The sequence below is a fragment of the Vulpes lagopus genome, chromosome 2 (genome assembly GCF_018345385.1).
Source record: "Vulpes lagopus strain Blue_001 chromosome 2, ASM1834538v1, whole genome shotgun sequence".
Taxonomy (NCBI): Eukaryota; Metazoa; Chordata; class Mammalia; order Carnivora; family Canidae; genus Vulpes; species Vulpes lagopus.
In genome coordinates this window covers 125,359,681-125,385,917 of record NC_054825.1, presented here as the reverse complement: position 1 = coordinate 125,385,917, position 26,237 = coordinate 125,359,681, and the positions used below count along the sequence as shown (strand labels likewise).

Sequence of the window (26,237 nt, the reverse complement as noted above, 5' to 3'; positions counted from 1 at the left end):
GGGTCCCCAGCACCTGGCCAACACCTTGCATATAAGGGGCACTCCATAGGAGGTGCCAGATGAAGAACGAGCAACAAACTCCTCTTTTATGTAATTCCAGTGTGATTCACAGTTAAATTAGCTTCCGGCCTTCAGCATAGTGGTTCGCCAATCCTGTGTGTTACTCAGTGCTCATCACTGAAGTGTGCCCCAATCCTCTTCACCTCTCTTACCCATTCCGCCCACCTCCCAACTGGTAACCATCCGTTTGCTCTTTAGGAGTCTGTTTTCTCTCTTTTGTTGTGGTTGTTGTTGATTTGTTTCTTTTCTTATTTTTAATAGCCATGTCTGTTGATCTTAATCTGGCATTCATCAAGTTTTTTTTTTAAGATTTTATGTATTTATTCATGAGAGACACAGAGAGAGGCAGAGACACAGGCAGAGGGAGAAGATGCTCGACCACTGAGCCACCCAGGTGCCCCTGAATTTTTTTTTTTTTTAAACAAGAGAATGGCACAGTGGAAAGGCAGAGGAAAGGGAGAAGACAGTTAAAAATGAAAGGTAGAAGAGGCATTTTATAATTTATTAATCTATGAATATTAGTATCTCATTTTAGAATTTGAAAATTCTCACTTCCGAGACATCTGATTTAGAGAGCATAAAAAAGTTCATTGTATAAATTTTACAATTTTTATTCCACTTGAGTGGGAAAACAATCTAGTTTAGTTCAGTAGAAATGACTGTGAATCCAGTGACCAAATTCCACTTATATGAGTTTATAAAGGGTTTGCAGATAATGAGAAAGAGGTCACTGGGATTACTGTTCACTCTTGAGAGATGTTTTTATTTAATGTCTGTCTTACTGCCATGAGGAAAAGTAGCTTTATTAATCTTTCAGAACTACATTAGATTGAGTCAATTATAGCCCTTCCATTAAGAAAATTAGATTTTTTTTCATATTTGCACTATGTGGACTGCAATAAGCACAGAAACCAAACATTTTGAGTAGACACTAGGCCTTTAAATTATGGAGCAATTTAGATTGATTTATCAAGCAGATAAGGTTGTTTAGAAGCAGGGGAAGAAAGAAGAAGGATTTAAAAAACTCATTATCATTTAATCAATGACTAAATATTTTTTAGTTGTGGTGATAAAACTTTCATTTCAAAACCAGTACCTAGTTTAGAAATTCATTTATCAGCTGTCTTTTTGGAAGGATTCTAAGAGACACCGCATAATTCTTAAAAATCTCTCTGGGAATATCAGAAAAGCTCTAGTTTCAACATGTCAGTTCACTTCTTTTCAATGTGTGTTTCTGTTGATAAATATTTTATTAAAATATGATATAGGTTTCAGCTTTCCCTATTAGTATTACCTTCCCTTCTCCTTCCCAAATCCCTTATGGCCAAGTTCAAATCTGTGATACTGTGTTTTATAATAAGAAATATATATTTGGTGTTCTTCGGATTTTTGGCACAGAGCTCCTGAAACCACTGGAATTTCCTAAGTATTAGGGACAAGAAAGGTATCTTTATTATGTTAATGAAATGACTTTTGGAAAACACAGTAGGTAACTAACAACAGGGTTGTTTGTCTGGAGACACAACCCTGTGCTTAGAAGATCAGAACTTCAGTTCAGTCCCCTATCCCTGCCCCTGAATTCCCAGGAAGGAGGGAAGGGCTGGAGGTCGAATCAGTCACCAATGACTGGTGATTTAATCAATCGTGCTTCTGTAATGTCATCATGTTCAGAGAGCCCCCGGGTTGGTGATCACTTGGAGATTGGGGGAGGGAGGCCCACTTAGAGAAGACATAAGAGCTCTGCAACCTTTCCCCATACCTTGATCTCCATATCTCATCCATCTGGATATTCCCGAGTTACATTTTTTCATAATAAACCAGTAATCTAGTAAGCAAAATGTTTCTCTGAGCAGCTCTAGTAAATTAAGCAAACTCAAGGAGAGGGTCATTGGAATCTTTGATCTATATCAGAAGCACAGGTGACACCCTGGACTTCCGATTACATGTGAAGTTGGAGGGGCGGGTCACTGTCTAAGGACTGAGCCCTTGGCCTGCGGGATCTCATGCTACCTCCAGGTAGACAAAGTCAAAGTTGCATTAAGTCATAGAGGAGCCAACTGGCGTCTGAGAATTGCTTGCTGAGGGCGGGAAACCCTCACACACTGGAATTGGGTGCAGAATCATAGCTGGTGATCAGAAACGGGATGAGGGTCAGGATCTTAAAGTCCTGCCAGGAACTCAAAGCCTCTCCAGATGGCCCCACAGAGCCCCTTCTCTCCTGAACTTCTATGCACCCTAGATTTAGCACCGACTTTTTCTGGTTTTGTCTTGCTTGTATGCTACCGTGGAACAGATTTTCGAGTTTCTGATGTAATCCTACCCTCCAGATTGCTCCCACCTCTGGGCCACCAGGGAGGGGTGTTACTGTATAGGTGGGTTTGGACTACCCGATGTTTCCCGGCTGCCATATTGATTTGATCAATCAGGGAGGCTTAACTTGGAGAGTGTGTGTGTAAGGTAGCGTAGAGTTAGCATGTCTGTCAGTAAGAATTGAATGTTCCAAGGCAGAGAAAAACTCTAATATTGGCTTTAACAATAAAAAAAAAATTATCCTGGTGCCTGTAACTGACTAGGCCAGAGTTGTGACAGGCTTCAGCTGAAGTTAGCTCACCGGAGATGCGATTTCTCTCCTCTGCCTTTTGCAGTATCAGCTTCATCCTTGGGTTCCATCCTGAGGTCCCTTGGCAGATGTGGGCGCTCCCCACTTAGTGACAAGCTGGATGCAACCATCCCAGCTGTCACCTCCTTATGCACACTCTGCAGTAGCTTGGATGATGGCACGTCTTTTCACACAGGCCTTCCAGAAAACTCATCGGTTCTAATCGGATCCCTTAGTATGCGAGTCACTGCAGGTCAGAGGATGGGATGGGATTCACCGATTGAATTGTCAGCACCCATTTCTGGTGTAGGAATAGTGGGAGGGACAGGTCCCTGAAGGAAATGTAGGGAATTCTTCTCAGAAGCAAGAGGAACTAATTTGGAATATGTGTCTTTCATAGCTCAATCAGTTCAATAAATGTACCTTTTTCTTACCTTTGAAAGGATTTTAAAAAACCTACACAAGATAGAGTATATTACTTTCCCCAATATTTTATTACATATGAGCTCTTACAACTGTTGCATAAACTGAGTTTATCTCAATGTGATTTTTAGAAATGGATGCTAAGAAATGATTTGTTCTTTTTTAAAAAAAACTTTTCTTTTTTTTATAAAAGTGTAGTCAACATAGTGTCACGTTAGTTTCTGGTGTCCCACACAGTGATTGGACAACTCTGTATGTAATGCTTGCCACGACTGCAGCTCCCATCCGTCACTGTACGAGGCTCTTACAACACCATTGGTTCTATTCTCTATGCTGGGCCTTTTATCCCTGTGACTTATCGTTCCATAACTGGAAGCCAGTATCTCCCACTCCCCTTCACCCATCCCTCCCCTGACAGTCATAGTTTGTTCTCTGTATTTATGGATCTGTTTCTGCCTTTTGTTTCATTTTTTTATCCATTTGTTTTGTTTTTTAGGTTCCACATATAAGTGAAATTATATAATATTATAATTATATAGTATTTGTCTTTCTCTGACTTATTCCATTCAACGTAATGCCCTCTAGGTCCATCCAAGTTGTCACAGATGAAGATCTCATATTTTTAATAGATGAGTAGTATCCTATTATGTGTATATATATATATATACATATGTGTATAGATATATGTGTGTGTGTATATATATGTGTATATATACATATGTGTATATATATTTATTATATATATAATAAATATGTATTTATTTATTTATACTTATAAATACACACACACACACACACACACACCCCACCTTCCCCATCTTTTTTATCCATTCTTCTATTGATGGGCACTTGGGCTGCTTCCACACCTTGGCTATTGTAAATAATGCTGCAGTAAACATAGACGTGCATATATCTTTTCTAGTATTTTCTTTTCCTTTGGGTAAATACTCAGTAGTGGAATTACTGTATCATACAGTATTTCTAACTTCTTGAGGAACCTCCATACTATTCTCCACAGTGGCCGCACCAATGTATGTTCCCACCAACAGTGCATAAGGATTCCTTTTTCTCCACATTCTTGCCAACACTTGTTATTTTTTGTCTTTTTTTTTTTTTTGATTATAGCCATTCTTACAGGTGTAAGGTGATACCTCACTGTGACTTTGATTTGCATTTCCCTGGTGATTAGTGATGTTGAGCATATTTCCACGTGTCTGTTGGCTATGTGTGTGTCTTTTATTGGAAGTGTGTCTATTCAGGTTCTGTGCCCAATTTTTAATTGTGTTATTTGGGTTTTTATCTGCTGTCGAGTTGTAGAAGTTCTTTATATATTTAACCCTTTATTGGATATAAGCATTTGCAAAGATCTTCTCTGATTCAGTAGGTTGCCCTTTTTTTTTCTTGATGATTTCCTTCTCTGTGCAAGAGCGTTTTTATTTTGGCAGAATCCCAGGAGTTTTTTTTTTTTTTCCTTTTGTTTCCCTTGCCTGAGGAAACATAACTAGAAAAATGTTGCTGATGTCAAATAAATTCCTGCCTATTTTTTCTTCTTGAGTTTTATGGTTTCAGGCCTTACTTTTAGGTCTTTATTCCATTTTGAGTTTTATTTTTGTGTATGGTGTGAGAAAGTGGTCCAGTTTCATTCTTTTGCATGTAGCTGCCCAGTTTTCCTGACACCGTCTATTAAGAGACTGTATCTTCCCCACTGTGTATCCTTGCCTCCTTTGTCATAGATTAATGACTATATAGAATGGCTTTATTTTGGGGTTTTCTAGTCTCCTCCATTGATCTCTGTGTCTGTTTTTGTGCAGGTACCACACTGTTTTGATGATGATAGGTTTGTAGTAGATCTTGAAATCTGAGATTGTGAGACCTCCAGCCTTGCCCTTCCTTCTCAAGATAACTTTAGCTATTCGGAGTCTTTCGTGGTTCCATACAGTAAATTTTAGGATTGTTTGTTCTATTTCTGTGAAAAAATGCTTTTGGTAACTTCATAGGGATTGCTTAAAAATCTGTAGGTTGCTTTGGGTAGAATGGACATTTAAATAATATTACTTTTTCCAATCCATGAGCATGAAAATAATTCATTCTTAATTGAAAGGTTGATTTAAACAAATAGTTGTCTTTTTATTTATTTATTTTTCTTTTTATAAAGTTTTGACTTTTCATAGTCTTCTAAGGAAAAGGGATTTTGGCAATCTTTTAATTCAAAGAGTCTCCTTTGATTTCAATATCTGGTTTCTGATATCTTCAGTTCCTGTTGTATTTCTTTCCAGTTATCCCCTTAATTAAGAACTTTGTTCTCCCATGACTCTTATTACTACTGGACTTTTTCAGAGATGAAGCTCTGGACCCACTTGAACCCATTTGTACCTGGTAGATTCAGAACATTTGGGAAGCTATTTATTAACCTATACTTTTAAACATAATATTCTAGCATAGTTTATGAATTCAGTTTAATTATATATGTTGTATTGCTTCAAACCTATATTATTTGGATCATTACACAATTTTTTACAAACTTGCTATTTGTTATATCCCCCTGAAAAAATTCCGCATTAATCCCCTTTTAGTGTTTCTGATAATCCCTACCTCAAGTTTTCAGTTATTTAGTAGGTTTACCAGCCCATAGAGAGATGCTGAGATGCTGGGCACCTTGATGTTGTGACTATGATGGAGTTAATTTCTGCAAATTTTCCTCATCAGATTCCTAATTTATGCATCTGATAAAAAATTATATGCGATGTATCATAATTATCTCTAATACATTAGAAACTAATTTAAAAGAAAATAAGTTGTTAAATTATATTTAGTTAACTATTTATTTACTGGTATTAAATTATTTACAGTAATAATATGTTGTTTTTGAGAACTGCCTGCATGTGGTAGTGGAAAACTTTTTCTTTTAATTGTAATTGAGAAATAAAAAATGAAAAATGTTAAGCTAAACCAATTGATGTTTTATAGTACAAAAATATAAAAACTGCGAACATTAGATTATATAGCTTTGATCCATTTTTGATGCCACAACACACTGCTAAAATTTTAATCGAAATATTAATATGAATTCTTATATTAAATTGATATAAATTCTGTATATTTACTATATTACTATATATTTAAAGTGGGCATTGCCTTTAAAAAGAGAAAAGTCTCAATCTTTCTCTTTTTTTTCCTCCCTTTCTTCTTCCATCTCCATCTGTTTATACAGAAAGAGGTTGGCTGGCTTTATTTGATACCTCTTGGAAGACTCATGAACCATCATTTATTTAATTAAGTAAATCACAACAGTTTTAACCCTGGAATATGCCCTATAGAGTTTCTACTGCAAAATACATCTCAGTGAAACATTGTCACCTAAAATTTGTAGCATCTGTTTGGTGAGTGTTGATTTGGGGCTCATACTGGATATTATGTTTTTCTTGTTCATCCTGTCTTAGTCCATACGGCATGCCTTTCTCCATCTGCAGTGAGCAGTTTTTCATGTTGATATTTCAGTTTTTAAAAAAAGATTTATTTATTTATTCAAGAGAGAGCATGTGTGCGTGTGAGAGAGAGCATGCAAGCAGGGGGAAGGGCAGAGGCAGAGGCGAGGGAGAGAGAGAATCTTAAGCAAACCCCTTGCTGAGAATGGAGCCCAACACAGGGCTCACTCTCATGACATGAGCCAAAACCAAGAGCTGGACACTTAATTCATAAATGAACAAAATGTGTGACTTGATTTTTGGTTTTTATTTAAGCTGGACTCCCCTTCTGCCCTGCTAAAGTATAATTTTCAAAAGGCTGAATATTTATGACTCTCAGGCAAATATACTATGAACACATGTCAAAGATTTTATTTACTCAATTAAGGAGGGAAGAAATAAGGTGATAAACTGGTCTAAAGAGCATTTGAGGGACACCTGGGTGTCTCAGTGGTGGACCGTCTGCCTTTAGCTCAGGTCATGAACCCGGGGTCCTGGGATTGAGTCCCACATCAGGCTTCCTGCAGGGAGCCTGCTTCTCCCTTTGCCTGTGTCTCTGCCTCTCTCTGTGTCTCTCATGAATATATAAAATCTTTATTTATTTGTTTCTATTTATTTTATTTTATTTTTAAAGATTTTATTTATTTATTTATTTATTTATTTATTTATTTATTTATTTATTTATTCATTCGCTGGACTCGATCCCCGGTCTCCAGGATCACACCCCAGGCTGAAGGCGGCACTAAACTGCTGCGCCACCTGGGCTGCCCTATATAAAATCTTAAAAAAAAAAAAAAAAGCATTTGAGAATCTATATACACACAGACATACACATAAAGGGATTTTAGGACAAGATTTCTCAGATAAAAAATTCTTACCTTCAACCAGAAAATTTGTTTACGTTTCTGAGACAGAAATCTACAAGATACCTTTGCCCCTATAGGGTTGTAAACTAGCCCAGTCGATAGAAAGTCAAGCCCAGTACTGCACTGAGAGAAAACCCTGGGGATCCCGGGTGGCTCAGCAGTTTAGTGCTGCCTTCAGCCCAGGGTGTGATCCTGGAGTCCTGGGATCGAGTCCCGTGTTGGGCTTCCTGCATGGAGCCTGCTTCTCCCTCTGCCTGTGTCTCTGCCTCTCTCTCTCTCTTTCTCTCTGTGTCTCTCATGAATAAATAAATAAAATCTTAAAAAAAAAAAGAAAACCCTGCAATTTCTTTTTCCTGTTTTCAAGTTCTAATTTTTGTGATACCCATACTCTTAATGCTCTTCATTTTGGTGTGTCCATATTCCCCTGCCTACTCTCACTCCCTTGGTGATCTCGTTCTCCTATAGTGTGGCTACAAATAACATCAATATTCTGATAACTCCTGTATTTATATCTATAGCTTAGACCTGTTTTCTGAACTTTGACTCATTATCCACCTGCCTATGGTACTGTGTCCTTAGATACCTAATGGGTAGTTTATTTATTTTTTTAAATATATTTTTAATTTTTTCTTTATTTATGATAGTCACACACACAGAGAGAGAGAGAGGCAGAGACACAGGCAGAGGGAGAAGCAGGTTCCATGCACCGGGAGCCCAACGTGGGATTCGATCCGGGGTCTCCGGGATCGCACCCTGGGCCAAAGGCAGGCGCCAAACCGCTGCGCCACCCAGGGATCCCCCCTAATGGGTAGTTTAAAACTAATACATCTAAAACAAATCATCTGGTTTTCCTTTTTGTAAAAAGCTCACTTCAAGTACAACCCCCATCTCTGAATAATGGCTGCTCTGTTCTTCCATATGACCAGAAGTTATCAGCACCTTATTTTCTCATACTCCACAGGCAATTCTGCAGGAAACACTAATCCATCTCCAAAATATATCAGAATCTAATTACATCTTACCACCTCCACTGCTACCACCTTTTATATTATTAGGTATGTCCCTGCAGAGGGCTGAGCTCCAAAGACACAACTTGCCCAAATAAAGCAGAGCTTTGATTTATCCAAGGGTAAATTAGTAGTTCTCTAAACCTTAGTATACAAACCAGAAAAACTCTCCAGAGAATCCATTCTGCTGAAAAGTTCAATAAGTGGTGTTATTGAACATCATTTTTTTGATTTATAATTACTATGTAGCTATTCCTAATATCCCCAAGCACATATGAAAACAACTTCCTCTATTTAAGTATGTTGTGAATATTCTTTTTTTTTTCAATTTTTTCTATTCATTTATGTAAATTATAATGCTCACTGTTCAAAATAATTGATTTCTCTGATATACACGTCATTCTCAAGGAAACTGAAATATGCTGATGCTGTATATACGTATGTATGTATGTTGAAAGGCTCTGCATTTGTTTGCTGGGACTGCCATAGCCACGTACCACCAAGTAGGTAGCTTAAACAATGGAAACTTATTTTCTCACAATTCTGGAGGCTAGATATCTCAGTTTAAGGTGTTGGCAGGGTTGGTTTCTTCTAGAGGCCTCTCTCCTGGGCTTCGATGGCCATCTTCTCTCTGTGTCTTCACCTAGTCTTGTCCCTATGTCTGTCTGTGTCTTAATCTCTTCTTATAAGGACATCCATCATGTTGGATTAGGGCCTACCCACATGACTTCATTTTTATCATAACTAAATTGGGGCTCTTTAAAGCCCCATCTGCAAATTTTCAGGTACCGTGGGCTAGAACTTCAGCAGATGAATTTGTAGAGGGGAAAGCACAGTTCATGTCATAACACTCTTGCTTTGACAATGGGCACAAATTTCATGCTCACTTAGGTATCTGACACAAACGTCAGTGAGTTTGAATCACTAACCTGAATTATCAAGATTCTAAAATAAGAGAACTCAGGCCCAGCCTGAGGGTACCCTTCCCTTGGGGTACCCTTTGGGTCTGAGGCATGTGCTACTCTCAGTCAAGCAAATGAGTACAGTACATTGGTTTGTATCTTTCTCTTGATTCAAGAGAGATTAAAAGATATTGAAAAATAGAAATAAAATGGCATCAGCAAGAAGTCATCTCTCGCAAGTGGTGGTGAAGGACTACACCTTGCACTTGTGAAAACTATTGCATTTTGTTTCCATGATATATTGTAGATACCAATTTTATTCCCAAATAATTCAGCAAATAATTAACATAAAATTGAGATTTTCCATTTTATAGTCTTTTTCTGTTAAGCAGAAAATCTAGAAGAGTTCTGTAGTTAGAGATAATAGGCTAAATCAAAGAAGAAGAAAGTAGTTATGATTTTTGAAATCACTAATTGAAGCTTTAAGTGTCTGGCAGTGTTCTAGTGCTTTGGGGTTGAAATCTGCTCAGTTCCTTATTTTCCTTTGTCAGCTGTGTTCACCATGGTAACTTTAGTAAAACTCCCCTCCTAAATGTTTTCCCTCTGAGGTGCAAAGCACCTTCTTAAAGAAGGCTGACAACCTGGTAGGAGTGGGTGTTTGAAAAATAAATGGAAAGTATTCTGCTTTCTTCATAATTGCTGTGGGTGGAAGGAGGTGAGGAAATTATTGAGGGGATAAGGTTGGATGAAGGAAATGCTTTGTTTTGGGCTAAGAATCTGATTGTTGAGGTAGAAAATTAATTTAAAATATGTGAGGGAAACTTTTCCTATTCACAAAATTTCCTTATTTCTCATCTCAGAATTTGGACAAACTTTGTCCATACAAATTCGTGATCCATTTTGGAATATGGATTTTGTATGGGACAAATTTAGCCAGTACCCGATGCAGTGAATCCTGCTTGGGTCCAGTTTCTCCATAAAATATGGGGGCAGTAGAAATGCAAGTTCTCAGCCTTAGTCATACACTGGAATCAGCTGGAGATGTTTAGAAAATGCCAATGCCAGAGCCCTATCTGGAGATTATTTAAGGTCTAGGCTGATATCCAGATATGATTCTTATGTACTCAAGGCAATTTCAATGTCTAGTAAGAATTGAGAATCACTGTATTTATGGATTTCAAAGGGCCCTTCCAACTCAAACACTTTTTTTTTTAATTAAAGAGAGAGCAAGTGAGTGGACAGGTTTATGCAGGGGTAGGGGCAGAGGAAGAGGGAGAGAAACCCCAGAAGACTCCATGATGAGCACAGATTGTAACACAGGGCCCAATCCCAAGATTCTGAGGCCACCACTCGAGCTGAAACCAACAGTAGGTCACCCAACCAACAGCCCCCCAGGTGCCCCTCCGACTCCACCATTCTAAGGCACTCACATACAAATTGACTTCAACAGGGCTTGACTCTGATAGGACTGTTAATTAGGTACCTTTGCTTTCAAATTGGTAATATTTCTTTCTGTTCAGGCTTCAGGAAAGAAAGGCCTTTTAATTTAGGAACTTAGCATCTTTATTTTTGTTTATCCACTTTTTTTCAGATAAGCCCAAGTCTTATCAGTGTTCAGTGCAGAAGTAACATCTTCACTTTCGAAACACATTGGTTTTCAAAGAGTTCTATTGCTTAAAGATGGCTCAAAAAGCATTAACTTGATTCAATATAATTTTTGTGTGTGAGGGGGTAGCCAAGACAAAGTCAACCACAGATTCTCAGATGACTCTAAACTTGCGGCATAGTGGATAATTTTCCTCTTTAGGAACAGTGGTTCTTGTTCCTGATGGCACTTTAGGATTGCCTGGGAAGCTTTTTAAAAACCCTCATGCCCAGACTGCATCCTAGACCAAGTCAATCTTCTCAGATAATTCCAAAGTGGAGCCCTGATTGAGAATCCCTTGCTCTGGAATGAGGCTGTGTAGGCAAATGGTAACAAGCAACCAACCAATGATAGAATGCTGAGCGAGTTACCATCTCCTTTATTAGCAACAGCACCTTCTTGTCCCTTGTGGGATGATTCTTCTTCTGCTAAAATCACCATGCGATCTCTTCTTTTAAATGTTCGGCATTATTAGATTTAACGATTTCTACTGAAGATGGCAATGGAAACACTCCCTTCCTAAGTTGATGAATAAAATCTAGGCCAGTCTTCTCACAGAGCCCTTTGAATAGGATTTAAATAGTGGATAAAAGAAAAATAAACACATTTTTTAGGAAATGAATTTGTTAGGTCAAATTACGACTCAAAAAGACTCAGCGATGTACTTTTATTAAGTTTTTGGTTTATTGTTTCCTGGTAAGTAAAAATGCATTTCAGCATTACTCCCCTGTGATTATGAATATTGTGATTTTCACTGCAAAATGAAGGAGCCCAGAGTGTCGATACTGTAGTATCAAATGTGTGCTTAATTGTCATTCTGGAACTTGGTTCTGGTGTCTCCCCAAAGCCTATAAATCATTATCAAACAGAAAAATCAAGTAATTAAGCTCTCTGGCCTGAATCTCATCTATACTCTCTAAATATATGCTCAGCATAAAAAAATATTCACTCATATGGCTATTTAAACCCCCTAATAATGAACTTGCATCAGGGAAATGATTTGCTAATGCTTTCTCAAACAGAGGGAGTAAAGGAGCTGATTTCTTCCCAATCAAACATGCCAAATCCACTGTTGTTTTCAGTGGCCTGAACAGAAAGCCAAGGCTGATGTATGTGGAAGAGGGTGATAAAAGTATTAGTAGGAGTTAGTAAAAACAAACAAGAAAGTTGCCTTCACAAATTACATCTGAGATCTTCTTGAGATGAGTCCAAGGCATGTTGCAAATTCATTAGTTTATCAGTTGTCTTTCATCTTTAAAATCACACAAAACAAGCAATTATTTAGAATGAAATAACTGGTTTAATATTCATGAACTTGAGAAAACTTGAATTTAAATTCAGGCTGGGATCTGAATTAGCACCAACCAAATACAGAAAGAAGTCAATATACATGCACAAATTAGTTTTAATAACATATATGGTTAAGATATATTTGTTTTACTTGATATACTTGAAGGACCACTCTTGGAGTTAAAACTTATTTGTATTAGTTGGCTGGGCATGATACAGGCTGGACGCCCCGTAGCTCCAGGGCCTTGGCAAAATTGACCTCCAGTGGCTTGCCCGTGCCTTTGGTGAGCCTCAGAGACCGGATGCAACCTCGAAACCTAACGTTGGTTGTCAGACCAAACTGGTTGAGGCCATCTGAAAAACAAAGCAAAAAGCGCTCAGCTTTGACATGCAGCTTCTGTGTTAAAGGAATTTAAAAAATTTTAATTGTAGTGTAGTACTTGACAGTCAGTGTTATATTATTTTCTGGTGTACAATACGGCGATTCAGGAATTCCGGTCTATAACTCAGTGCTCATCAAGGTAAGTGCGCTCCTCATCCTGTTCCTCTATTTCACCCATCCCACCCACCTCCTCTCTGATAACCATCCGTTTAATCTCTAGAGATAAGAGTCCGAATTTTTGGTTTTTGGTCCCCGCCCCTTCGTGCATTTGTTTTGTTGTTTCTTAAATTCCACATATGAGTGAAGTCATATGGTTGTCTTTCTCTGACTGGCTTATTTTGTTTAGCATTATACAATCTCCATCTATTTATGTTGCCACAAATGGCAGGATTTCATTCTTTTTTAATGGCGGAATAATATTCCATTGTATGTATAACCACATGTTTATCCATGCATCTATTTATGGACACAGGCTGCTGCCTATCTTGGCTACTGTAAATAATGCTGCAACAAACATAGGGATGCATGTATCCCTTCAAATTACTGTTTCATATCCTTTGTGTATATACCCAGGAGTGATTATTGGATGTAGGGTTCTATTTTTAATTTTTTGAAGAACTTCTCTACCCTCTCACAGCAGCTACAGCTACACCAGCTCGCATTCCCACCAAGAGTGCACGAGGGCTCCTTTTACTCTGCATCTTCACCAACACTTGTTGTTTCTTGTGTTTTTGGATTTTAGCCCTTTTGACAGGTGTGAGGTGATACCTCCTTTTAGTTTTGATTTGCATTTCCCTGATGATGAGTGATGTTGAGCATCTTTTCATGTGTCTGTTGGCCATCTGGATGTCTTCCTTGGAGGAATGTGTGTTATGTCTTCTGCCCATTTTTTATTGGATTGTTTGTTTCTGGGGTGTTGAGTTGTCCTACTTTTTTTTAAAATATATATTTCAGATACTAACCCTTTATTGGGTATGCCATTTGTAAATATCTTTTCCCATTCAGTAGGTTGTCTTTTAGTTTTGTTGGTTGTTTCCTTTGCTGTGCAGAGCTCTTTATTTTGATATAGTCTCAATAGTTTATTTTTGCTGTTGTTTACCTTGACTCAGGAGACACAGACTTTTAGAAAAATGTTGTTACGGCCAAAGTCAGAGAAATTACTGCCTGTGCTGTCTTCTGGGATTTAATGGTTTCAAACCTTACATTTAGGTCCTTAATCCATTTTGAAGGTTTTGTTGGTGTAAGAAAGTGGTCCGGTTTCATTCTTTTGCATGTTGTTGCCCAGTTTTCCCAACACCATTTGTTGAAGAGTCTGTCTTTTTCCCATTACATATTCTGGCCTCCTTTATTAAATAGTATTTGACCTTAAAGTGGGATTATTTTCTAAGCTTTCTATTCTTTTTTTTTTTTTTTAAAGAAAGCTTTTTTTTTTTAATTTTATTTATTTTGATAGTCACAGAGAGAGAGAGGCAGAGACACAGGCAGAGGGAGAAGCAGGCTCCATGCACCGGGAGCCTGACGTGGGATTCGATCCCGGGTCTCCAGGATCGCGCCCTGGGCCAAAGGCAGGCGCTAAACCGCTGCGCCACCCAGGGATCCCTAAGCTTTCTATTCTGTTCCACTGATCAATGGGTCTATTTTTGTGCCAATAGCATATTGTTTGTACAAATCAACTTTGTAATTATGAATTGAAATTTGAAATTGTGATGCCTTCAGCTTTGTGTTTCTTTTTCAAGATTGCTTTGGCCATTTGAAATCTTATGTAGTTTTATACAAATTTTAGGACTGTTTGAGTTCTTTGAAAAATACAGTTGGAATTTTGATAGGGATTGCATTAAACCTGAAGTTTGATTTGGGTAGTATGGACATTTTAAAGTCTTCATGTTTGTTTGTGACATTTTCAATTTCCTTTGTTAATGTTTTATAGTTTTCAGACTATAGGTCTTTCATCTCTTTGGCTAAATTTATTTGAAAGTGTTTTATTTTTTATACAATTATAAATTGGGTTGTTTTCTTTCTCTTTTGGCCACTTCATCATGAGTGTATAGAAATGCAGTGGATTTCTGTACATTGGTTTTCTATTGTGACCTTACTGAATGCCTTATCAGTTCTAGTAGTTTTTTGGTGGAATTTAGGGTTTTCCATATATAGGTATCATGTCATCTGCAAATAGTGAAAATTGTGCTTCTTCCTTACCAATCTGGATGGTGTTCATTGCTTTTATCTTACCTGATGGCTATGGCCAGAACTTTTAGCACCATACTGAATAAAAGTGGTAAGAGTGGACATTCTTGTATTGTTTTTGACCTTAGTGAAAAAGCTCTCAGTTTTTTACCAATGAGTGTGATGTTAGCTGTGGGTTTTTCTCATATGGCCTTTATTATGTTGAGGTATGTTCCCTCTAAACCTACTTAGTTGAGGTTTTTTTCATGAATGGATGTTGTACTTTGTCAACATTCTATGAAGCCAGGATTACCAAAACCAGAATGAGACTCTACAAAAAAAGAGAACTACAGGCCAATTTCTCTGATGATTCCATCAGAATGATTCTATCATGAATGGATGTTATACTTTGTCAAATGCTTTTTCTGCATGTATTGAAATGATTCTATGATTTTTATCCTTTCTCTTGTGATGTGATGTAATATGCTGATTGGTTTGTGATTGGTTTGCGATTATTATACCACCCTTGCATCCAAGGATTAAATTCTACTTGATCATGGTGATTTTTTTGTTAATGTATTGTGGATTCAGTTTGCTAGTATTTTGTTGAGGATTTTTATACTTACTTACATCAGAGAAATTGGCCTGTGGTTCTCTTTTTTGGTAGAGTCTTATTCTAGTTTTGGTAATCCTGGCTTCATAGAATGAATTTGGAAGTTTTCCTTCCTCTTCTATTTTTTGAACAGCTTGAGGAGAATATGTATTGATTCTTCTTTAAATGTTTGGTAGAATTCACCTATGAAGCCATCTGGTCCTAGACTTTTGTTTGTTGTGAATCTTTTGATAACAGATTCAATTTCATTCTCAGTAATTGGTCTGTTCAAATTTTCTCTTTCTTCCTGATTCAGTTTTGTTATATTTGTTAGGTTACATGTTTCTAAGAATTTAGCACTGGGTGTTATGCTATATGTTGGCAAACTGAACTCCAATAAAAAAAATATACAAAAAAGGAAAAAGAAAGAAATAGAGAAAGAAAGAAAGAAAAAGAATTTATTTATTCTACGTTGTCCAGTTTGTTGGCATATATTTTTCATAATATAATATAAGTTGTTTTTTCTCCTTTCATTTCTGATTTTTAGTTCTCTCTCTCTCTCTCTCTGTGTGTGTGTGTCTCTCTTTTAAATCTGACTGGAGGTTTATCAGTTTTGTTCATCTTTTCAAAGAATCAGTTCCTGGTTTCATTAATCTGTTCTATTGTTTTTTTAAATTTAAGCTTCTATTTCATTTATTTCAGTGTTAATCTTTATCACTTCTTCTGATGGTTTCAGGTTTGTTGTTCTTTTTCTAGTTCCTTTAGGTGTAAGATTTATGTTGTTTATTTAAAATTTTTCTTGATTCTTGAAGTAGACCTCTATTGCTCTCTACCTCCTCCTTAGGACCACTTTTGCTATATTGCAAAGATTCGGGAACATTGTGTTTTCATTTTCATTTATCCCAGTATTTTCTGATTTCCTTTTTGATTTCTTGGTTGACCCATTCATTGTTTATTAGCATGTTATTTAATCTCCATGTATTTATAGTCTTTCCAGACTTTTTCTTGTAGTTGATTTCCAGTTTCAGTGCATTTTGGTCAGAAAATATGCATGGCATGGCTGGGCTCTTTTTAAATTTGTTGAGGCTTGTTTGGTGGGCTAATATGTGATCTCTATTCTAGAGAATGATCCATGTGCTCTTGAAAAGAATGTGTATCCTGCTTTCTGGGGTGGAATGTTCTGAATGGATCTGTTTAATCCATCTTATCTAGTATGGCATATAAAGACACTCTTTCCTTGTTGATTTTCTGCTTAGATTATCCATCCATTGACGTAAGTGGGGTGTTGAAGTCCCCCACTGTTATTGCATTATTATTGATTAGTTCCTTTATATTTGTTACTAAATTTTAAATTTGGTGGAATTTAGGGTTTTCCATATATAGGTATCACATATAGGTATCTGGTTGCATAAATATTTACCATTGTTATATCTTCTTGTTGAATTGTCCCTTTAGTATCATATACTGTCCTTGTCTCCTGTTACAATCTTTTGTTTTAAAGTCTATTTTGTCTGATATAAGTATTGCTGCCCTGGCTTCCTTTTCCCATCTATTTGCATGACAAATGTTTCTCCATCCCCTCACTTTTGATCTGCAGGTGTCCTCACTTCTCAGATAAGTCTCTTGTAGGCAGCATTTGTCTGGGTCTTGTTTTGTTATCCATTCTGTCACCTGATGTCTTTTGATCGGAACATTTAGTCCATTTACATTCAAAGTAATAACTGATAGGTACGTATTTATTGCCATTTTGTTATTTGCTTTGTGGTTATTTTAGAGATCTTCTCTGTTCATTTCTTCCCTTGCTCTCTTCTTTCACCATAAGTTGGCTTTCTTTAGTGATATACTTGGAATCCTTTCTTTTTATATTTCGCAGATCTATTATTGGTTTTTGTTCTGCAGTTACTTAGGTTTGTATATAACATTTTCTTCATACAGCAGCCTATGTTAAATTGATGGTCACTTAAATTTAAATCCATTTTTCACTCCTCTCCTCTCCACATTTTAGCTAGATGGTGTCATACTTTACATCCTCTCATTTTGTGAATCCCTTGACTAATTTTTACAGATACACTTATTTTTACTTTGTGCTTCCTACTTTTCTCACTCTTACTGATGGTCTTTCCTTTCCACCCAAAGAGTTCCACTTAACATTTCTTGGAGGGCTGGTTTTCTGGTCATAAACTCCTTTAACTTTTGTTTGTCTGGGAAACTCTTTATCTCTCCTATTCTGAATAATAGGAGAGATTTTTATTATTAATTATTAATAATAGAAGAGATGATCTTACCAGATAGAATATTCTTAGATGAAGATTTTTTTTCCCTTTTAGTGCTTTGAATATATTATTCTCTACCTTCTGGCTTGCCAAGTTCCTGCTGAAAAATTTGCTGAGAGCCTAAAGGGTTTCCCTTGTATGTAACTGTGTTCTTTTCTCACAGTGCTTTTAAATTTCTTTTTGTATCACTACTTTTTGCCATTTTGATTATTGTGTGTTTTGATGTGAACTCCTTTGGTTGATTTTGTTGGGGATCTTTGTGTCTCCTGGATCTGAATTTCTGTTTCCTTCCCCAATCTCGGGACGTTTTTAGCTAGTATTTCTTCAAATAAATGTTCTGCCTCATTTTCTCTCTATTCTTCTGGGATCCCTATAATGTGAATATCATTACACTTGATGGAGTCACTGAGTTCTCCAAGTCTGTTCTCCTTTTGCATAATTTTTTCCCTCTCCTCCGCTCAAGTTGATTACTTTCCATTACTCTGTACTCCAGGTTACTGATTTGTTCTTCTGCTTCCTCTAATCTGCTATTTATTTCATCTAGTTTATTTTTAGTTTCAATTGTTGTGTTCTTCATGTCTGATTAGTTCTTTTTTTTTTTATCTTTTTGTTAAGAGTCTTATTGATGTTCTCTACTCTTTTCCACTCTTTTCTCAAGGCCAATGAGTATCTTTATGATCATTACTTTAAATTCTCTATCAGGCATATTTAGCTATGATTTGCTTAGTTCTCTTGCTATAATTTTGTCCTGTTCTTTTACTTGAGACGTTTTCCTCTGTTTCCTCATTTTGTCTAACTCTATGCATTTGGTTCTCTGTGTTAAAGTCTCTTGCTCTTAAAAGTAGTGAGTGGGTGTGCACTTTTTACAAGGTAGAGGCTGGTCATCTGCCAGAAGGATTGTGCCACTGTCACTGAGACCAGGCCAATCTGCAAAATTCACATGAGCAGCATGCACAGTTTTAACAAGGTGCACATGCTGTCTGTGAGAGATGACCAGCTGCTGCTACTGGAATAGAGGCCCTCCAAAGCACAAGGTTGGGAGATGCAGTGTTGGCAAGGTTTGTGCTGGTCTTGTGCAGGACTAGAGTGGGCCAAGCTGGAAGGGGTGGGGCTTGGCGTAAGCAAGTCAGGTAATGAATGTTGGGACTGCACTGGTTCCTGCAGGTGACCGTGTGTTTGTGCTGGGAGGTAGAGGAGGGAAACAGTAGTTGCTGGCTTCTTTGCTCCTGGAGGAGTCTCCTAGGAATCTCTGTCTCTCTGGGACAGTAATTAACTCCCTCCTATATGCCCCAGGTATTTTTCAAATTGTGCTTCTCTGCTGTTTGTCCACAGGCTGTTTGTTGTGCTCTGTCTTTACAGATGGGGACACAGTTTCTTATCATCATTCTGGCTCTCTTAGAGCCAAGTCTGCTGATTTTTAATGTTCTAGGCTTTAAGTCCTGCTGGTTGTAAGAACTCCCAAATTTGGCCCCTCTGCTTTTCAAAGCCAAATGTTATATAGACCTGTCTTCCGCATGCATTCTGATCCCATTATGATCGTCTATTTCTCTCCTCTTTCCACACCCCTGGCTGTTTCATTTCTGTCAATCGCCTGTGGTCCTTTAGCTCCTCACTGCATCTGAGCCCTTCCTACCCTCTCCTCTACATTTAGTTGTGGAGTTTTTTCTTCCTGTCTTCAGGTCATTTTCTGGGTTATTTACGCTGATGAGTGTGTTATCTAGTTGTGTCTTTGGGAGGAGGTAAGCTTAGAGTCCTCTCTGCCATCTTCCCTGAAAGTGTTCGAAGAGCATGTTTTCAAGTCAGCCGTTACCTTGAGGTTAAATCGGAAGGCTGTTTTAAGTAAAGTTTGTGATTTTGTTCTTAGCCTTGCTGACAATTAAACTTGTAGCATTTCTATTGTTATATATCCTGAAATTTGGAGTCATGTAGAATGATACATTTTAAGATAGGAATTTGGTTTGGAATGAACAAATTTACAGCTGTGTTATATTATGGAATTTAATGAAAGAATTCAATTGATCAAATACTTTACTGAATTAGGGCATGGATGTTTAATGGTGACTTTACTTTTTTACATTGTAAAAATACATCTTAAAAGATTAAGCTGGTTAAAAACTCATACAAAATTTTTGTTGTTGTTGTTAAGGAGACTCCATTCTTTCAGCAGGCCTAGGAGGTGCTAGCTATGATCTCATTTCATAGACTGTGAGTGGGGAAATAGGATATCTCCAGAGCATCTTGGGGGTTATCCTTATTGAAGCAGAAATAGGTCCTTTTCAAACTCAGAAGCAACTTTGGAAAGAGGAGCTGTGAATTGGTCCCCATTGCTCCTATATGTTTTCCTCCATTAACCACTGCTGAATATATATTTTGCTTGTTTTGTTAGGCAGAGGAGCTTTACATAAATGGGAATGACAGTTTCTCTTGCCAACATGCTGAAAGACCATTCCAAGTGTGTGTTATTACAGTATTTATAAAGAGGCAGTTGGGCTATTTCTCAAGTTGGGCACTCTTGTTTATGGGCACTTTAGGTAACTGTGGTTTACGTGCTACACTTAATGTGCTGGACAGGGATTCTGAATGCAGATTTATTGCTTGGGTTTCTTTGTAATATAAATATAAACTCCATAATAACCTAAGGGGGAAATTAGCTTGTTTAACCCAATGATTTCCAGAACTTGAGGAAATAAGTTCCATTACATTTTATGATTCCTCTGGTATATTAATTTTCAAAAAATCAGAAAGAACACCAATGCTGGCCTTCATTGCTGTTAAATGCCTCATATCTTTTATAAGCCAAATTCATTTCCTCTAGCCTCCATCTCCCCAGGAATGAAACTTTGGGGGCTACCCTGTAAAGTTCTGTCCCAGTTGGTTTATATAAGTAATATGCTCATTTTAAACACTGGAAGTTTCAGGTAAGGTGTTATTTATGGGAGTAGATGTTAAAGCTAGGAAGTATACTTATGCACACATTCATGGACATAGTTATACAAATAAATTTAAATACACTAACAACAAAGAAATTCTTATGGAGTAGATAAGGCTCACCTGGGAAACCTCCAACAAACACAGGGTCATTTGTATCAGCCGATGTGGATGCTTGGTTTGGGCTCTGGGCTTCCACCTGCTTCCCATCTACTGTCAGCTCAATGCGGTGTTTGATCTTGTTGGCTGTGACTTTATGCCACTGTCCGTCACACAGATGCCCCGGGATCCCAGCATCATAGACAGCAGTGAATCGGCCAGCACCATTGTCCACATGAAACATAAGCTAGAAAGTAGGAAGTGGAACAGTCACAGATGGTTTCATTAGACAGGTATCATGATGGTTCACATAGCAAAAAATGTTATGTTTGTAGGAAGGGCATCAGCTGGAATGGTTTAGAAATGAACATATCTGGGGCATTTTAAAAATTAAAAAGAGTTTGCAGAAATTAAAATACAAATTTAATAACCAGGAGTCACAAAGTATGTTCTTTGCTTCTGGGCATTGTTGAGAGAATGAGACAAGGTGTGTGAAACTAGTAATAATTCCGTGTTCAGAAAATGCGATATATAATTTGAGGCTGGCTGACCAAAAAGGTACCTCATATACACCGGGACAAACCCTAGCATGGATCTTTATAGAGTGTGAGAGTCCTTAGCGAACCCTATAAAATTTCTTAAAAGATGTTTGGAGTGATTCATTAATTCGATTCACAAATTCATTTTAGAGGATTATTGTTTTTTTTTTTAAATGTAAGCTTTTGATATTTTAATTGTACGTATTCTTTTTTTTTTTTCCTTCATGGATTCCATTTTATATGCAGGATGGAGAATAACATAAATTACTTTCTTGGGCAGGCTTGATGTGTCACAGGTGCCAAAGACTCTGAGCCAGAAGGCCAGTTAAATTCTTAACAATGAAGAACTTAGATTGGAAGTTCATGTCTAAATGAGAAAAATCTGTTTTCAGTAACATGGAACAGTCCCTGAAATTTGAGATGACAGAGTTCTTTTTGAAGCTGATGAAGGAAAGAAACATATTGAAACATTAAAAACAGTCAGTCTGGCAACACATTTGACAAGGGAATAGGAGAGACGTAGGGGTTTTGAAAAGAAGATGAAACACTGCAATAGGTAAAAAGTTTGTAAACTAAATGGTGATGTGAGTACTAAGATTTTACTATATTGGGTGGAGTTTGTAAGAGCAGGACTTGGGGAGAAATACAATGCATTGTAATGGAACTTGATCCTCAGCAAACTGATAGTAGTGGTTATTCGCAGGTGATGGGGCGAGGCTGACTCTGACGCTGTGTAGTGAACATGTCTGAAAACGTGGCAAAGCCATGAGCTGCTGCCGATCTGTTTCCCCCTTTTGCCTCCGTACTCCTGGAGCTTTTTGCTTCATTGCCTTTGGTGATGGTTTGAAGGCCAGAGGGAGAGACGAGACAACAGAAAGCATATTTGAGGTCACTACATGGTCTTCCCCCTTGGGAGGCCACAGCACCGTAGAGCGGACACAGGCCCAGAGATGGAGTGGGATTCCTACTGAAGAGCCAGAGGGAAAACCTGGGTAACTTCTTGCTTTGCCTGCCTCTTTCCCTGCTGCCTGTAGTTCATAGGCTATTCACGGGTCATCTCAGTGCAGGATGCTGCTCCTGGGCAGGCAGGGACTGGATGGGTGTTTATTTTTTTATTTTATTTTTTTATTTTTTGGATGGGTGTTTAGAATTAGCTTGTCCATGGTAAGCCAACGGACACAATTTATTATACTAATATAAATTTATTATGAATCGGCACTTTTTTGGAAATGGTAGCAGGATGTTTTTAAATCAACATCTAGAACTGACACGTTAGCTAGCCACCTTGACTTCGGAGAAGTGCCTACTGTATGAGAAGAGGCAAAGGCTGAGTTTAGACAGTCCAGGCCCCCCTCCTCTTTTTCCATTGGGATCTATAGTTTTACATACAGCGTATTCACAAAGAGAGAATATCGGTGTACTTTTAGCAACACAGTGAGAGCTTGAGATCTAAAATCATTTGGCCCATCCTTTGTCAATACAATTGGCTGACTGTAGAATCAGCACATTTAAAGTTTACCCTGGTCTACAGAGTAATTGTGCTGAAAACACACAGTAGAGACAATCTAGAAGGATGAAAAGATGCAATCTAGTTTCTCCCAACACAGTATCGGCAGGGCTTCACAACAGCAGTTCTTACGTATGGACAACATGAGGCAATCTGAAGTATTTAGACAGCTGGCACTCACCTTTTCATCAATCATTTCAATACCCATTCCATCCATTTTCTGGCTGCTGATTCCCAGGAGAACTCCAGTGGTTCTTGTTGTACGAAATTCAAATTCTACAAGAAGGTCCAATCCCACCTTGAACCCACCAACTGTAAAATGAAGATTTTTTTTAAATCATAGATTAGAGCTGATGGATTGTGAATTCAAATTTGTACAGTGTAATGGATTTAGATTTCAGCTCAGATATTAATCAATTATAATAAGTTCCAGACTCTCTTATGGCCTATACTTCCAACAGTGTATCATATAACACACTTCATAGTTTTTGCTTATTTTTTGGTCGCCTTCCCTCCTAGCATGTAAGTTCTGCGAGGAAAATTTTTATTCCAGCACCTACCAAAATATCTGGCACCCAGGGAGGTTTAATAAATAGTTTTTGAATAAATAAATGGATGAAAAAAAACACACACAGAGATTAACTCAAAGAATCTCACAGCAATGTATAGTTGTGTTGGAATTCTTACTGTTGGATTAAGTCAAGCATTTCAGTGATTATTCAGTAAGATTTTACGAGGCCACTCGAAGATTATTGTGCCACAGTGATCTGAAAGGGTTCAGAAGTTCCCATTTTATTAATAAAGAAAGGAATTGCAAGTGCAATTTCGAAGGAAAAGATCCTGGGACATAAACAGATTTTCCCAGTTCATCTAGGGAGGTTTCTTCTATAATTTCTTATATTGGGTACATTGATTTATTTAATCTTTTAGGGAGTATTTAAGATATGCCTCTCAGAAACAAAGCCATTTGTTAAGAGTGGGTTAGATCACGAATCAGTGGCATGGAGTATTAGGGAAGAACTCATGGAAATTTTCTGCATGTCTTCTATTTACTAGGCAAGAAATAAATGCTCTGTGTAACTGTGATTGTCTCCAATGAATGGTAGTATCTGTTATGTGAAAAACTTCTTGTTCTACAGAGAACCTTGGTGGGTTTGGATGTGCAAAGGTGGGTTTGGAGCAGATTTTAAGAGAAAAAAAAAAGCTGAATTGTTCTGCAAAATAAAACAGAAAGTGTGTGTTTTTGTCTCTGAAAGGGAGAGGTAAGGAGGAGAAAGGAACAACATGGGGGCCCCCGGGGGGCTCAGGGTCTGAGCGTCTGCTTTCGGCCCAGGGTGTGATCCTGGGGTACTGGGATCGAGTTCCGTATCGGGCTCCCCATAGGGAGCCTGCTTCTCCCTTTGCCTGGTTCTCTGCCTCTCTCTGTGTGTCTCTCAGTAATAAATAAATACAATCATTAAAAAGAACAACACGAAGCAGTTCAGCTGAAGACAGAGGTGACCAGCAAAAGCCACAGTGATCTGATGGCTGAAAAGTTTTTAAGGACAAAGATGTAAAAGGTTTAAATGAAGCTGTGTGTTTCCAGTGATGTGACCTCCTGTAAGTGTCCACGTATTGTGTAGACTGTATTACAGGCTCCGGAGGGGCTGGCAGGACTTGTGGGCAGCTGGGGACGTGGCTAAGTTTCTGGTCTGGTTTGATCCAGAACCAGAGAGCCCGGGCAGAAAGGACTGAACAGTCCGTCTCAAGGTATGATAATGTCTATTCTTGTTATTATATAGAAGATACTTCATATTTTTCTTTCCAAATCATACATTTGGAAAGAAAATGTGATCCAGGCCTGCTCTGGAGATGTTCACTGGGAAGGTGCACATGCGTGAGGTCAGGGAACTGCTACTCTTTCATCGATGAGAAACGGGTGCTGGGACGTGTGCACTGGATGAATGTGTGGGAGGTCGTGGCATGAAGCCTTGCAAGGAATTGAAGAGGGGAAGAAAGAAAAATGGTACCTCATCTCCAGAAAGGTACACAAGGAAAACTGGAAAGTAGATCAATTATGTGCATAAACATATGGACTTTTTAAAAAAATATTTAATTAATTAATTTATTAGAGAGAGAGAGTGAGACCTCGAATGGGGGCAGGCAGAGAGAAGTAGACCCTCGGCTGAGCAGGGAGCCCGACGCAGGGCTTGGTCCCAGGACCCTGAGATCACGACCTGAGCCGAAGGAATGACTGAGCCCCCTGGGTGCCCCAACATACGGCCCTTCTTGTAGGATTAAATTCATTTTGCTGTTATTGATCTCTAGGGAAGGAGATGGAATAAGCTCTCCAAATAGCCTTTTACTTTATTTTCTCTATTCATTTGCCTCAGAATCAGGTACATTAATCTTTGAAGTTTGTGGTTTTACTTCTATACATTTTTATTTCTAGTTTAAACTAATTTAAGAAATCCAGGACTTTTATTTTCCAATAACAGCAAGAAGTTAATGTCTGTACCTGTTAATATTCAACAAGAAAAAAGTGGGAGTGCCTCACCTGCTTTGGCAAAACCTGTTCCATCAAAGTATGTTCCTCTCTGAGCACGAGCAAAACATGTTCCAACGTGGAAGCTGGAGGTTGGCTGTTCAAGATCGGCGGGGGCCTCCGCCATCTGAAAATTCCTGATGCAGCCTTCAATGCTGTAGGTCACCTACATATTCAGGGCATAAAAAAAAAATCAAATATCAGGGTTTACCAGAATTTTGCCTTGATATGGAATTCATGATTTGTGGGGATGCTCTGTGCTTGTAATCATCACCCAGTCGTCTTAAGACAGCCCGCGACCTCCCGGGACCTCCTATCACACCAGGCTTCACACAGTGGGTGCAGAGCATCCTGCATGGGGCTTTTCAACAAGGATGCCTGTAGCCTGTACCTAGCCTGCTCTGATAGTGTGAATAGTGTACACTGTGTCTCGGGGGGTGGGGGGAACCACTGGTTTTGCAGAAACCACGTGCTCCAGATGAACATCATGACCTTTAATGAGTTCCTTAGGTATGTTCTGGTCCAAGATGGTGATGGAAGGAAGGTCCCGAACTCATCTCCATCGCACACCAAATCTATACCTGTTTATAAAGCAATTCCTCCTGAAGAAGAATCGAAGGCTGACTGAACACCACCAACAAAAGATAAAGAGAACGGCAAGAGACAAGGCAACAGTGGGAACCTCTGCCCCCAACACTATGAACAGCCATGTGCAGGGACAGTAGAGGCACCAAGGGCAGATGTGTCTGGTATAGAAAATATATGAAAGGTTCAGGCCCAGAACCCTGCTAAACGGCAGGGATGCTGCTGGAACTCTGTGAGTCAGATGGGCCGGTGGGAGCCATGACTTGATCCACCTTGATTGCATGGACCACAGCAGGGTCCAGGTGCCCTTGCTGGGCTATTGCCTCAGTAAGCCCAGGCCCCTAGCTCACATCAGCCCCAACTGTCCCACCAGGGTGACCCCAGGGTGG

At 38.4% G+C, this 26,237-nt stretch overlaps 1 protein-coding gene across 3 annotated transcripts in view; it reads right to left on the bottom strand.

Moving 5' to 3' along the window:
* Positions 1-11,636: 11,636 nt before the first annotated feature.
* LAMA2 (laminin subunit alpha 2) overlaps positions 11,637-26,237 on the bottom strand; it is a 580,308-nt gene continuing 565,707 nt past the window's right edge. For all 3 annotated transcript variants that reach the window (XM_041737419.1, XM_041737425.1, XM_041737408.1), the window contains 4 exons: positions 25,276-25,429; positions 22,921-23,051; positions 20,718-20,940; positions 11,637-12,610 (listed from right to left, as the gene is read on the bottom strand). In XM_041737419.1, the coding sequence (XP_041593353.1) occupies positions 12,453-12,610; positions 20,718-20,940; positions 22,921-23,051; positions 25,276-25,429 (666 nt within the window). In that variant the 3' untranslated portion in view covers positions 11,637-12,452. The remainder of the gene's footprint in view (positions 12,611-20,717; positions 20,941-22,920; positions 23,052-25,275; positions 25,430-26,237) is intronic.